This window comes from Thunnus maccoyii, chromosome 21, assembly GCF_910596095.1.
Source record: "Thunnus maccoyii chromosome 21, fThuMac1.1, whole genome shotgun sequence".
Classification (NCBI taxonomy): domain Eukaryota; kingdom Metazoa; phylum Chordata; class Actinopteri; order Scombriformes; family Scombridae; genus Thunnus; species Thunnus maccoyii.
This window is the reverse complement of record NC_056553.1, coordinates 18651123-18667195: the sequence shown is the minus strand read 5'-3', so window position 1 is coordinate 18667195 and position 16073 is coordinate 18651123. Positions and strand designations below refer to the sequence as shown.

The window sequence follows — 16073 nt, the reverse complement described above, 5'->3', positions numbered from 1 at the left end:
TCAAGAACTCCCTTTTTTCTCCTCCCACCCACCCTGTTCCCTTTGTGTGCTCTCTGTCACCTTCCTCTTTGTTCACTTTTTCATTTAATTCTTCTGTGCATCTCTGTTTGGCTGTCAGCCTGTCATCTTCCATAATAGGAGTAAATATTATCAGAACGTCTCTTGCCTTTGACTGTTGCTCATCTTCTTCTGCATGGTGGGTAAACTGCTGCAAGGCACATTTATATACTGCATATTTATATTGCATGTAAGCTCAGATTCTTTAATTATTCAATCAAACTCAGTGAAAAGGGAAGCATAAAGGCTGGTTATGAAATATAAATAAAGTGCTACTGAATAACCTGCAACATTCATTTAATTGCTCAAACCAAACCACAAACTTCTCTTTCGCCTCTTTCAGAATTGACGAGATAACAGCTGACTTCCACTTTAGCAGAGATGTGTTTATTTTAATTACTGTACACTCTCACAAGCTTTGGCAAAACCTCAGCTAATGACTTTCTGCTTTGACAGATCTGAGTCCTGCAGACACCTACAGGTATCATGATAAAAAAAAGGAATATAAATCATTTTTAAAAAAGACAAGTCTACAGGAACAAACCATCAGATATGTACAGTAGAGTAAGAAGTTCAAACAGTCAACAGCAAAGATCTGCAAAGATGAACAGGTTTGTTTCAGCAGGCATATATCTGAAGAGTAAGTTAATGTTACCCAGAAGGGTTTTTACTACCCAAACTTAAACCTGATTTTGGCCAGTTGGACACAGCCCAACAAGCTATAACCATAGCCTTTACAAATAATCACCTTATTAAGTTGATACGGCTAACCTGTATTTGCAAATAGGCGTATTAACTTATCGAGCAGACACAGAGTAACATTAGCATTTATCTGGAGTTTCTGGCTACCTCATGAATGTAAGTCAACTCCTGAGAGAAATATTTGACTCTTTATCTGCTAAATGCTCCAATGTGTCCACAAGCTAGTCGCTAACTTTGTCTGTCTGCTGTTTGGTGCTGCCCAGGTGGTGTACAGTGGGATTTTAGATCTTTGAAACAGCTTCCTGCCACAGCTGGAAACAATGCTGATGAGGGCGGTGAGGGTGAACCAAAACAGTCCAAGGGCCATGAAACCAAAACAATGAGCTGAAAGACACTGAAATGCTCCCTAGAGATGAGAGGAAGTGCAGAGTCAGGTTAAAATTTTCTGTGGGTTCGTCATTACGAGCCACACCTTTCACATTACACACAGTCATTTGATCCATTGTTGATAAAAAGTTTTTGATTACAGCAGCTTTAACTGTCAGCAAACCCTTTCACATGACAAAGATTTGAATATCATGGGTCAAATAGTTGCTATTAAATTAAAATAAATAAATTATACTTATGACAGTAGAAACTGTATTTTAGTGTGTATACTCAAAATGCCTTGAGACCGTGCTGAGTCATTTTTACACATTTCAATCCCACTATCTGTGCAAGTACTCCAACACATCACATTATAGCTTTATCCGAAATGAACAGTTTCACACAACTGAAGGCAACAACAACCATGTTTTGATGACTTGCTGTTGTCTGTGATTACATTTGCTGTAAGTGATATAAATTGTGATCAATAACAGTCTGAAAACTGTGTGTCCTCAACTGACCTACAGCAAGTGTGAGTAATAAATACATCAAGATTTGCCAGTACCCTTAAATTACAGAAACAATATTGAACATCAGTTGAAGTGCTGTTAGTGTGAGTGCGATGGCTGGCAGTGGAGCAAGAAAACTATCTCTGCCTGATTGAGGCAACTTATGGAGGCAACATGAAATGGCCCTTTTGTCTTTTGAAGTGCTTATGTAGAGTAGATAGGGATGCACAGAGTACAAGCGTGATAAACACAAGGAAACAATCCTGCTTTCAAATCAATATCAGCTGACCCACAGAGAGTCTGCAAAGGTGCAAATGTTTCTCTTCCTGAGATGAAAATATAGAGAAAAAATTGAAGCTCTTCCATGGCTCCGTATGAACACTTGTCCTTGTACTGCTCTGTCTGGAGTTGAAATGAACAGCCTTAACAACAACAACTGCGGCTACTCAAGGAATAAAAAGATGGTTTCATTTGATTCTATTACCAAAGTAAGTAAAGTAACTGCATGTGTGTCCTATTTTAAGGGCAAGATGGATAAAGAGAGAGGCACAGGCAATGCAAAGCGACAAATGAAAGATTCCCAACCTACTCTAAGGCCATATAAAATATTTAAGTCCATGTTGTGAGGTGATAATGATTCCGGATGCAACTCCTGTGCTATAATAGTACCTGCATGCAGGGAGAACAGTAGGGGTGCCAGAGCTAATTAGTGCCTCCCGACAGCAAGTACTGTATGTGGCTGTGTGGAAACTAGCACACACCTGGGGCGGCCATGCATTCGTTATACTTTCCAAATGCCAGAGTTGTTTTTTTATTTATTATTTTTTTGGCCCGTTCAGCTTACAGTTTGAAGGAGAAAGAAGGAAGTTTTAACAGGAGAAAGAGTGACATGACAACAGTCCAAGGCCCCAAGCTGCATTCAAACCCACAACGAACCCAGTTTTACTGCTGCACCTTATCTGAGCCACCAGGAGGGAAATTACAGACTCAGTTATGGAAATGTGACACACAATAAATATACCTTTTGCTTCAACTTCCATCTTCAATCTAAAGGACACTAAAAAAAGCGTTATGATCTACAGTGTGTTTAAAACGGTCTTCCTTGCATGGAAAAGAAAATGTGTCATTTTTAGTGGTAATGTGTGATATGATATAACATAATATAATTAATGGCAGGAAAAAACTGCTTCCAGGATTCAGGTAAGTGAGGTTAAGTGGGCTGGCTAGTTAGCTAACTAACACTACTCGTGTTAAAGTCAGAAGCCTTATTGTCAATCATATAAAAGTAAAAACTAAACATTTATCTGATGGTGCACTCCACAACAACAAAAAAAGCAAATACTTTAATAACCAGTTAGCTAAACGAGGGCTCATTTAAATAATTCTTTTGTTTCTTGTCCCATGGGACTTCATCGAAGCAATGTCACCATGTTTGAGGATCTCAGCACCTTGAAAAGTACAATTTCATCATATCTTTACAGTCCATACATTCCTGTATTCAGGGTTCAAAATTAAGCTTTTTGTCCACTGGCCACATAGCTAGTAAATGTTCAGATCTTACCAGCCGCTCAATATATTACCATTGTTTTTTTGGCTGGTGAATGAAGCAAATCTATCAGCCACTTGCTTATTTTACCAGCATTTGGCTGGTGAGGATTTTGTGCCCTGCATATATTCAATATGTGTGCACTGGTTTTGAAGAACCAAGAAATGAAATGACAATTGAAATAATTTATACTTTGATAACAGCCAATATACAATCTGACAAGGTAAAGACACTTCAAGTCAACGTGTAGAATAGTAGAATAGTGGAGGGTAAATGGTTCCTGTTTTGTTCTGTATTATTCTTCTTCACCATAAACTTTGGATTTTCATTAACATTTAAATGGGAATATCTCACAGTTCAATATGGTAACAATGTATTGATGTTGAAATGCCGCACAGGACACCTTTCAGGTTTTAAAGGCCTTCAGAAGATATTAAATGTGCTACATTTTCTAACTACTTCCATTGCACCAATATGAGATAAAAGTAGCAGCTGCAGGCACATCTGACTACTGACTGGAGGCCAGACACACATCCTTGTGCACCACACACACAGACATATATGCACACACGAGCACACACACACACACACACAAAATGCTCCCATCCTATTATATAACCCTAATCTGTCAGAGAGCACCCTCTGCTTTCCACTGGGGTTTCCTCCTCTCCTCTCAGCTCATCTCTTTCTCTCTGCAGCTGCTTTTCCTCCACCACTCCTCATTTCCACCTATCTAATCCTCCACTCTTCATCAAGCCTGCTCATTTTCTTGCTCTCAGATCTGTGCCATCAGATGAACCAAGTGCTCCTGAAACAAATTCCAAACCCGGTCCCAGTGAAATATTTTAAAAAGAAAAATGCATAGGCGTGAAGCCGAACCGTTCTGCTATCGGTGATATACAGTCCTAATTCAGTTGTAGGTCACTGATCCACTAGATTATATTTATCATGTAACACTGCTCATACATTTATCCTCAAGGCAGAGCAAAAATAAAAAAAAAAAACAAGCTCACTTCTTAAGGATTATCCAATGAAACATGGAGCTGGAGGCAAGTGACAGAATCGTATGTATAAAATATTACAGAATCTGGGCTACTGACCTCACTAAATCAACAGAGAAATATTATATAACCGCAGCATGTTGTCCTATACATTATTACTCATGTAGCTTGATGTCAGAAAATGTGCCTGTGAATTATGAAATCGGTGATGAAATCTCTGGTGCATGTATGGCACTCTTTCCCATTCGTGCTACATGTTTTATTAGGGATAAAGCTCTTCTACAGTTCTTCTACAGTCCGAGGTTTGAAGAACATGGTATGTGTTGTGTGTAACAGGCACGTAGCCAGTAATGGGCTTAGTTTGATCAAAATACATTTCTTAACAATAAATATAAAAATATATATGGAAGTAAATAAATATAAACTGGTTTTATTGTTGACTTGACGTGTGTGTCGAATTGGTCGTCTGTTTAAAACAAAGCTGTTGTAGGAAGTTTCCATAATGTAATTAGTTGACTGGTTCTGAAACTCATAACTTCCTGAGCTGCCTTCAGTCAGCTGGCTGGCTTGTCATGCACTGTAACGTTAATGTGTTATTTGAAAAAAGTTGAGGAAGAAGAAAACGCCACCACCTCCATTAACTAAGTCCACCAGACTCATCAGCCTACAACGAGGTCAGCCTGGCTGCTCGCTCCCTGGCAGTACAGCGTTTTCTCCTGGTCAGCCTAATGCGGGTTCAACCGTAGCTGCTGTGGGAATTAGGGGTGCTGGGGGAGCTGCAGCCTATAGGGCCATTTGTGTTGTTGCAATATTTTTTTTTTTCTATCATGTAGACCGTGGGCGTAAAGACAGTGGAGTGGGGAAAGGAATGAGATGAGACGCGCAGCTCACTGACCCAGTTGACACATGCTGGTTAGAATTGTCTCCGGCAGCCTGACTACTAAAAACTGTAGTTATGAACCTGACAGGACAGAGGAAACTCTCCAGAGGAAACAGAATTAAACTTTTAGCTTCTGAAATAAATTTTTTTAGACAGCTCTGATGGAGCTCAGGATTTATCAGGAGGACGGTTGCTTTACTCCAAACAATTTCACTGTATGAACCTGGACTGTGTGTTTGTGTAACAGCTGACCTTTTGGATGTGAAGAAGAACACAGAACAATAATTAAAATTAGATCCTGACCGATCCTGTTGGCATGTCTGGAGATTTAAATAATCAATGACGCTACACTGCTGTGCATTAATAACATTTTTTGGGGAGGGGGTGTTTAATAGTCAGTAACCCTGTGCCCCTAACTGAAATCATGTTCTCATGGCTATGGCTTCACCTGCCAGTTTATGAATCACATTCACAGCTAAATTTGTATGTAATTACCTGCACAGTCAAGAATGGAAAATCAAAGTACTTCTCATTAAAGTGTTATGGACAGTTTTCTTGATAGATTGTAAGGACGCAGTTTTCTATGAGATGTGCAGATTTGGTTTTTCATGAGCTGACTGGTGCTAAAAACAATGGCTGTAGGCTGTAAAGAATGCACCAGGGATATGTTATAAGTGCAATTTCTGTCTGTGTTCACACCTTCTCTGCTGTCTGGGTTTAGTTGCCACTTTGTGCAATAAAATAGTTAATTAACAGTGCCGTGCACTGTAGAGCTGATGAGCAGCTGGTCTTGCCGGTGTAAATATACTGTATTTTAAGCTATATTCTGTTGGTTGAGCATGTTGGATAGACAGTGTTTTGCTGCTATTGCCTTTGTGATACAGAACGTTGCAAAGTAAACTGGTCGCTCGTTTGTCTATGTACTTTTTGTGTTGAACTCTGGTTGACCCTTAAGTTTTGTACCTTCCTTGTTATTACATAAGTTCAAGTATTGTAAAATGTGTTTAGTAGAGAGGAAATGTTTAAGCACAAAAGCCTACAGATAGCTTTCCAGTCTAAAGTCTACAAGAATTTTACAGTTTTAAATCGGTTGTCACATTAAGAAGAGTTGAGCTGAGGAAAGAGGTTTTTAAAAAGGCAGATTTGCAGGAAAAGAGTGAGAACTGTGTGGAAAAATGATAGCAGGCTGTTTCCTTTTCGGCCTCTCTGTGAGTAACATTTATACTAACAAAAAGGTGTGTGTGTGTGTGTGTGTGTGTGTGTGTGTGTGTGTGTGCGTGTGTGTGTGTGTGCTGATAGTTAGTTATTTCTTTGTGTCTGTTGGCCTATACTGGGTTAATCTTGTTGTGTGGGTATCTTCGCAACTTGACAAAGGCCCTCTTGATGGGGATGGTCAGTGTGTTGCTGGGATTTTCTGTGCATGTCGGGGTGGTTATGGGGATAGCAAATAATAAAATGCTGTAATGTCTCCACCTCTTCATTAAGTTAATAACAAATCTTGATTTTAAAAAAAAGGTCACCCACCTGTATGTGATATGTTTGTGTTGCCACTTCTGTCCTGTGAGGGCGTACCGCCGTTTCCTGACACTGAATTTGGATGCACCTCCTATCTGGTCAGGGACTCCACATCTGGGCTTCTTCATCCACCTACAGGAGAGATGAGGGCACGTCCGTCATTGTGCTGCAGGTATCATCGGCAGCATATTTCATCAGTGTCGACACTGATGACATGATTAATAGAAACTTATTCTGATTCAGTGTGGGTCTACAGATTTGTTAACAAAGACGGACTGAGTGACGGTAACAGATGAGAACAAAATGATTCATATAGGCCCTCTGAGCATTTGTATGTACAAGTGAGAATACGCAGACACAGATAATGAATGATTGCACTACACATAAAGCTATTTCGTAATTAAACAAAACACATGCACATCCCTCATAATTCCCACACTGTACACACGTATACATTCATGAAATGATGTACACATACTGTATTACACACAAAAGACACCTCACCTTATTGTGTTATTGCTACATCAACAAGAGAAGCAGGGGGGGAAATAGAAAAAACAGGCAGACTGTTAGCTTTATCACATTACACTGTGTTTCAGGTCAGTGGATGGACAGCTGTTAGTCTGCATTCACACCACTGGCCACCACATCCCCACTTTAAAGTTCATTGGCATGGATAGTATTTATAGTGTAAATGTCAGTAAACGCTGTTGCAGGTAAAAAGACACAAAGGTTAAAACTTGGTAAAACCTGCATTACATTTTGATTTACAAGCATGAAAATATATGTTTCAGCAGTATTTCAGTAACTGTATTTACTGTATATATACACTGTACATTACCTTACATAAGCATCTTGACAGATTCTGTTCACTTGGGTCTACCCTCCAGTACATCGCTGAATGTGCACATTCACACTTTTTGTCATTCTACAGTAAAAACAAAAATTGAATTCCTCCTCTAAACCCACATGTCATCCTTGTCTGCTTGTGGCTGATCGAATGTGAAGCAGACAAACTCTGTTCCTATTCTTCCCTCTTTTCCGCTGCGTATCAATACTATGGCATTTTGCAGCCTTTGATCTGACAACAGAGGTGTGCTCTCTGTAAAAGGTCCCTCTGGTCAAATTAAAACGCCCCACTTAATCCATGTCAGGGTAACTTTATGTCTGGCAAAATAACTGCTCTTGCCCTCAGAATGCAAAACAGGAGATGAATGAGCGACTCTCCTGTTTTGAAAATGTTTAGACCACTGTGTGAATGTTAACAATCAGAAACAATAAATGACTGTTACAACATCATTGACCCTTCTGGCAGGTTCTCCCTTGTTTTCTGTCTTGTCTCCTCATCGTATAGTGATTGAAGAATCATGAAAATCAAGCATAAATAAACACAAATCTATATGAAAGCAATACTTATCTAATATCTAAGTAGCATGTCTCTCTTTTAGCTGATATCAATCATTTAAACACAATGACAAAATTCATTTTATCAATTTAGCTTTGTTTGAAATACTAGAACATGTAATTTTCCAAAGAAACAAGCACATTTAATTAATTAATTAAATAACTAATTAACTCCTAAAATACACATTTCCATTCTGTTTAAATTTGATACCTCCCAACAATGTTTCCTTGTATTTCGAAGAACTCAAGGTCCCATTTTGTGGCTTATTCAAAGGCATTTTTAAAGAGGTGTTTGTGACTTACTCTATAGTGTTGTTGTCCAGCGTCCCTGTGACATTGAGGCCGTAGCGGCGCTGCATGGCAGCGATAGCGGACTGCATGACTCGGGCAGAACGCAGCACTGACATTCTGGGGTCTGCAGGAGGGAGGTAGCCATACCTCTGGAGCCATGCCTAGGAACAAAAACATGGAAATACAGAGCGGAGGGAAAGGTTAGACATTATGGTTTTGTTAAGGGTTTCAAATTCAGATGCTATGCAAAAAGTTCAAACACACGAGAGGTAATTACAGACTAGTGGTTAAAGGAATAGTCATTTTGGGAAATATGCTTATTCACTTTCTTGCCAAGCTTTAGTTGAGAAGATTAACATCAGTTTCATGTCTTTACGGTAAATATGAAGCTAGAAACTGCAGATGGTTATCTTAGCTTAGTATAAAAAACTGTCAAGAGGGAGAAACAGCCAGCCTGGCTCTGTCAAAAGTAACAAACTCTGCCTACGAGCACCTCTAAAGCTCATTTAGCACTAAAGCTAATTAACACATAGCCCCCTGTAAAACCACACATTTATGTTTTTACACTTTGGTTTTTGTACGGATTAAACAAACGAGATATAATATATATGTTAATTAATGAGCTTAAAAAGGTGCTGGTAGGCAGCCTTGTGTTTTTACTTCGAGCATAGCCAGGTTAGCGGTTATGCTAAGCTAAGCTAAACTAAGCTAACTGTATCCTGGCTGTAGCTTGAGCAAGTAGAGTGGTATCAACCTTTTCATCTAACTCTCGGCAAGAATGTCATATTATTTATTTAGAGAAATAGGCATGAGTTGGGAAATGGCACTTTAACCACACCTGATCCAGTAAGGCCAGCTGTGAATTTATATAGTATTGTTTTTGTGCATAAGAAACACTTTAAACAAATGATATACTGCTGACTTTGCCTGAATAAATAAATCTAAAAGCAATCCCCAGTTCTGCATGACCTAGAACACCATTAAAATGTCATGAAGATATAACATTATATGGGAAGTAGAGACACACTTAGAATAAGTAAGAAAAAGATCAGTAAATAACAGCTCTATAGATACTCCCCCCCCAACCCCAAGACATTTTAGTAAGAATAAGAGCATAAGCAGAAAGAGGGAAATCTCTATACCAGTTTACAGTGCACAATATCATCTGTTATCACGTCATTTGGCTTGTCAGGGAAAGGCTTTGGTGTAATAGAGCTTTCAGTGTCCCTATAAAATCCTGCCAGAGGGAATCACAGCTCAGATCTTTGGACCAGTCAGGAGAGGGGGGATCGGCTGGGCTTTCCCACAGAAGAGGCTTTAGGGATTTGTAAAGTCCCAGCCTCTCTGAATTCTTTCAGTCTTCATTATAAAAATGGTAAACAAAATCAGACTGCTGCATTTAGCAACACAAAGCCAACCAACCAATAAAAAAAGAGACTTAAATTGTATTGTTTGAAGTGTAGAGAAACTGAAACAACACAAAAACACTGGCCTAGAATCTCAAAGACCCAATGAACTCAGAACTGTCAGGCTGCGCGTTTGCCTCAAACCTTTTCATTCTTCATTCAACAGAGCTGCGCTGTGAAACCTGAGCGCTATTCCAGTACACAATGTTGTCGAGCTGCTTCAGTCATTATGGAGGCCTGCTGCTCGGGATAGCATACACACACGGAATGAAATTCACTAAACAGGGAGGGAGGTGTGGTGTGAGAGTGAGCGGGGAGAATGCAATAAAAGGCAAACCATTACTCAACAATGGAACAAATGTGAGTTTACAGCTTTTATTACAGTGAGTGAGCCTTGTGTCAGGCTCCAAGCAGCAACAACAAGCTCTTTAGAAAGTCATTGAAGGGGCTGTTTGTACATACTTAAAAGTGCTACAAACTGGGACGAAGTGTTTACATAATTTTATATCATAATAGCATGACATAAAGAATTCAAATTCAATTGAGAAATATTAATATAAAATGCGAAAATCATTGTGTGTCAAGCCAGTAATAGAAATCATTTGAGGTAGAAGATCTTTACAATAAATTTGAAGCTACAGCTAACCGCATGTTAGCTTAGATTAGCAGGACAAGCAAGACAACAGGAGGAAACAGCTAGTTCTGGCTCTGTCCAAATGCCTACCAGCACCTCTAAAGCTCACTTATTAACACGTTATATCTCGTTTGTCTAATTTGTAAAAACCTGCAGTGTGAAAATAACACTTTGTGCTTTTAATGGGGGTTGCAATGTGGCAACTAGCAAAATGCTGCTATACAGACTTTGCTAACTTCTGACAGAGCCAGGCTAGATGTTTCCCCCTTTTCCAGTCTTTATGCTAAGCTAAGCTAACCCTCTCCTGACTGGTTTTTATTTAAACGGACAGATATGAGAATGATCTATTTTCTTATCTAACTTTCTGCAAAGAAGTTTGATGTTGAACTATAACTTTAAAGCTCCGGAGAAGAAAACTTTAAAGATACACCGGTCAAACTTTTTTTTTTCTTTACAGGTCCCATAGTTTCCTATGAAGGAACTCATAACTAAATTCATAGTAAAGTTTTCTGAGAAGGTCTTCTTCATAATAGTACCAGTTATGGGGGAAATGGAGACAGTGTTTAATTGATAAAACCTCCAGTTAATTAGTCAACAGCAGGTCAGCTGAGCATGCAAAAATGTAAAATGTGTCTCTAGGCAGGCATACAATTCAATATATACAGAAAGTTTTTAATAGTTAATAATGAATGAATATAATGTTTACTTAGATTTAATTGGAGCAGTTATTTCAAAGAAATTCCTCTGAAAACTATTTTTAATCTCAACACAACTACTTAAATTCAAATAATGTCAGAAAATTCTTTCCATTTTCTCCACACTTAGTATGAAATTACATGGTTGTTTTCAGGAAATTGCAAATTACAAACCAAAAAATGAAGTGTTACGGATAAATCTTGATTTTACAATATCCAAAATCCTAGAAGACATTGAGTCTTACATCATTATATTGATAATATCTTGATTTATTGCCCATCCCATAATCTGAGTGAACAATACAAAGAACCCAAAATGCACAAATACGCAAGTGTCTCATGATAAATGCAGAGGAAGCTGCTGTATCTAAACCAGACTTTCTCTCTGTAGTTTATCTGTGCTGTGATTGGCACTCTGACAAATCGCTGATGTTCTGCCTACCCACCTCCTGTCCCCTGAGGACTATAGGTAGGCACATGCACAGATTCACACTCTGCAGCAATGACTTATCACACCCAACTCTTGTCAAAAAGTCATGAGTCACATTTCTTCGCACTTCTCCTGCACGCCCTGAGGTTCCTCCTCATATGTCAATCTTTCTTCCACCTTTTCCCTCCTTCATTTCCTCTCTGTATCTTCCTCTGCTGGGTGCTCTGGTCTATTTAATGGATTTCCCACTGCCTTCCCACTTCTATCTATGCTTGCTACCCCCCTCCCCCCTCCCCTTTCCTTGCACTCGGTGAGTGGGTGATAACATTATGATGTGTGTCAGGTTTTTACACTCTGAATAGACCTCTGGGGAGAGAGGTGCATGGGAGATTTTCATTCAGCTGCTCAGGTACTGAAACTACAGCTCCGTAATCATACACACGCACAGCACACATACCTACACACGTGCACAAAGGTAGACAAAGATGTAGACACACAGTCATGAAACACTTGCAAACAGGCTATACACTCACAAGAACACTTAAAAAGACACACACTTACTAAAGCCCAGTGACACTGACAAAGCTCAGCTAAACACATGACAGCCCACAGTGAATCAGGCCTCCAAGTGAAAAATCTCAAGACAATACAACAGCCACACATGCTCACAGACAAACACAAACAAAACAATCAATAAATATCTTTCTGAAACAAACTCATATGCTCTGTTATTGTTTTGCATGGATGGACCTGTAATCTGGTTTGAGAAAGTCACATTATAAGGTGACAGTATGAAATTCACAATCTACAAAACTGAAAGTAAGCTTTAAAAGTTTAAACTATGAGTGTGAAAAACACAAAAAATGCCTCTGTTATACCCCGCCAAGTCTAGTTTGAGTTGTTTTTAAGCTTCTTTTTTTCAGTGTTAAAATGATGTCATAAATCCCAGCATGCAAAGCTGAAAGGGCATGTTTTAATCTCTGGAGGTGTGTGTTGAAGCTCTGCAAGGTGTACTCAGAAACTCTGAAATTAAATCTTTGCAAACATTACACTGCAAACATTACCACTGCAGAGCAGTTATTACAGACATTCAAATCTCAATTTTACATCCTATTTTTAACTTTCCAAATTACAGTTTAAAGTTTCAAAACTACTTCAGCAATTTAGTGCAGGACTTCTATAAAGTTGGGGATTTGAAAGAGATTTTAAAGAAAAAAGAAAAAGAAAGATAAAACTTGAAGCAGAAGCAGAATACCCTGACTTTTAGTCCCTTTGTATGGGTCAAGCTCCAAAAACAATGGATCCTACATTTCCCATAATGCAACTTGATAATGTGTCTTAGTTAGATCTTCCCCATCTGGTAAATAGCCACATCTTTCAAACTTCCAAACCCCACCTTATAACAGCAGTTTTGCGTTCTAAATTTGTAGTCTCAAGCCAAGGTGAGATAACCCTCATGACATCACTATGACATCAGAGGTGTTTTCCCAGACTTGACAAAGATCCTCAAGAGCCACAAAGGACATTACTCAAATATTTTCATTAGTTCCACACAAGACCAGTAAAGTAATCTTCATGTGTAAAATTGGTGGACTGCCCTTTTAACATATCAAATCTTTGTTTCAGATTTATAGATTGTGAATTAGATTTTACCTGAAACAACATTCACATTATATCTTTACATTAAATTACAGGTAAGCCAAACAATCATCTTTGTGGCCCAGTAATAAAGCTTATTTTATTCAAATACCTTAAACCAGCAGGCATCACACAACAATTAAACTGTACGATCTTGACTGGTAAATACCGCACAGCCTGCCTGCTGTGCCGACATGCTGTGGTAAGCATAGTGTTTTATTTCTGGGTGTCGGTGTTTCTGTGTTACTGGTAGCAATTTTGCTGCTCTATCTCAACCCAGTTAATTTTGCTATATTCTTCATTACAATGGCTAATTACCTGCTGTACATTTAAATTTAAACATTTAAACTTACACTAGCTCTGCTCAAGCTCTCCTTCTGTTAGCGGCTTTCTCACTAATCCCACAGTTGTTTACATGCTACTCAGATCTGCTGGTTACTTTAGTTTAGCAGTTAGCGATGACTTCTCTCTCTCCCTCTCGCTCTCTTGCTGTCTCTTGCTCGGTGTGTCTTATGTTTAACTATTACTTTCCCTCCTTTAGTGATAATGGTACATGTAATAAATATATTTTATTTGCCGTGATGGAGGCGAGGCTCAGTGAATTAGAAATGCGGCTCCACACCATGGAAACCCAATTGTTAGCTGCTGTAGTTAATCAGCCCCTAGTAGCCGGTGCAAGCAGACCCAGCGTAGCTTTTACTGTTCCCAAGGCAGCTCTGGAGCAGCCGGGAGGTGGCTGAGTGACCAAAGGAAGCATAGCCCTAAGCAGAAGCCCACAGTTCACCACCAACCAGTTCATGTTTCTAATAGGGTCTCCCCACTCAGCGACACATCCGCTGAGAAACCAACTCTGATTACTGGTAACTCTATCGTGAGAAATGTGAAGTTAGTGACACCGGCAGCCATCATCAAATGTATTCCTGGGGCCAAAGCAACATAGAATCCTATTAGATACTGCTGGATAAGGATAAGCATAAGTAAAGTAAAATTATTCACTTCGGCGGTGACGACTCCCGATTACGCCAATTGGAGGTCACTAAAATTAATGTTGGGTCAATGTGTACATATGCAAAGACAATGTTGAACTCCGTAGTTTTATCTGGGCCCCTGCCAAATCTGACCAGTGATGAAATGTATAACCACATCATCACTCAACTGCTGGCTGTCGAGGTGGTGTCCAGCAAACGATGTGGGCTTTGTAGATAATTGGTGGACTCTCTGGGGAAGAACTGGTTGACCTGATTAGGAGACACGGCATACAGCCCACGTTGGATGGAGCAGCTTTCATATCTAGAGATATGGCCAAGTTTATTAGTAGACCAAAACCATGACAACCCAGAGTTGAGACCAGAAGGCAGAGCTGCAGTTCTACACACTTCTCTGCACTCCCATTAGAGCAGTTACCCACCCAAAACCACATAGAAACTGTGTCTGACCCCCGACCACTTCAATCAATTAAATCTAAAGTACACAGAAAAGTTATACATAAAATCCTAATCAAAATTAACACCACCACTGCAATAGCACAACAAAATAGGAGAATTTATTTATGATGATTTGTCTGAAACTCTATTGATCTCTATTGATCCATGCATCCCTATAGTTCTCAGTAGTAACAACTTCATGAGCTTCTTTAATGATAAACTTCTAACTATAGGACACAAAATTCATCACCTCTTGCCCTCAACTGGCACCAATTTACCCCCAAACACAGGAACCTTAGAAACAGCTGTAAAACCTGATATATATTTAGACTGTTTTTCTCCAATCGACCTTCCTGAACTAACTTCAATGATTTCTTCATCTAAATAATCAATGTGTCTCTTAGACCCCATCCCAACTGGGCTGTTCAAGGAAGTTTTATTCTTAGTTAGCACTTCTTTATTAGATATGATCAATTTGTCTTTAGTAACAGACTATGTATCACAGTCCTTTAAAGTAGCTGTAATTAAACCTCTTAAGAAGCCTACTCTTGATTCAGGTGTTTTAGCCAACTATAGACCTATATCTCACCAACCCTTTTTCTCTAAGAGAAAGCAGTCAACACTCAGTTGTATGAGTTTCTACATAACAATAGTTTATCTGAGGATTTTCAGTCAGGATTTGGAGCACATCATAGCACAGACACAGCACTGGTGAAATTTACAAATGACCTAATTGCATAGGACAAAGGACTTCTGTCTGTACTTGTCTTGTTAGATCTTAGTGCTGCATTTGACACCATTGACCACCACATCCTATTACAGAGACTGGAACATTTAATTGGCATTAAAGGAACCGCACTGAGCTACTTTAAGTCCTATTTATCAGATCGATTTCAGTTTGTACATGTTAATGATGAATCCTCCATAAAGGCAAAGGTTAGATATGAAGTTCCACAAGGTTCTATGCTCGGACCAGTACTATTCACCTTATATATGCTTCCTTTAGGTAATATTATTTTGGAAACACTCCATCAATTTTCATTTTTATGCGGACAATACCCAGTTATATTTATCAATGAAGCCAGATGAAACCAATCAGTTAACTAAACTCCAAACAGACCTGGATGACCTGCAATTTTCTGCTACTAAACTCAGACAAAACTGAAGTTATTGTGCTTGACCCTAAACACCTTAGAAACACATTATCTAATGATATAGCTCCTCTAGACGGCATTGCCCTGGCCTCCAGGACCACCGTAAGGAATCTGGGAGTTATCTTTGATCAGGATATGTCCATTAACTCCCACATAAAACAAATTTCAAGAACTGCCTTTTTTCACTTACGTTATATTGCAAAAATCAGGCACATCCTGTCTCAAAAAGATGCAGAAAAACTAGTCCATGCATTTGTTACTTCTAGGCTAGATTATTGCAATTCCTTATTATTAGGCTGCCCTAACAAGTCTCTGAAGACTCTCCAGCTGGTCCAGAATGCAGCTGCACATGTACTGACAAGAACTAGGTAAAGAGATCAAATTTCTCCCATTTTAGCTTCGCTGCATTGGCTTCCTGTAA

General features: G+C 39.1%; 1 protein-coding gene across 4 annotated transcripts in view; it reads right to left on the bottom strand.

Moving 5' to 3' along the window:
• The window catches only part of LOC121888476 (matrix metalloproteinase-16-like), a 139070-nt gene that overhangs the window by 54062 nt on the left and 68935 nt on the right, over nucleotides 1-16073 (bottom strand). For 3 of the 4 annotated variants that reach the window (XM_042399997.1, XM_042399998.1, XM_042399995.1), the window contains 3 exons: nucleotides 8284-8432; nucleotides 7081-7095; nucleotides 6586-6708 (listed from right to left, as the gene is read on the bottom strand). In XM_042399997.1, the coding sequence (XP_042255931.1) occupies nucleotides 6586-6708; nucleotides 7081-7095; nucleotides 8284-8387 (242 nt within the window). In that variant the 5' untranslated portion in view covers nucleotides 8388-8432. The remainder of the gene's footprint in view (nucleotides 1-6585; nucleotides 6709-7080; nucleotides 7096-8283; nucleotides 8433-16073) is intronic. The other variant, XM_042399996.1, reaches the window with a different exon arrangement.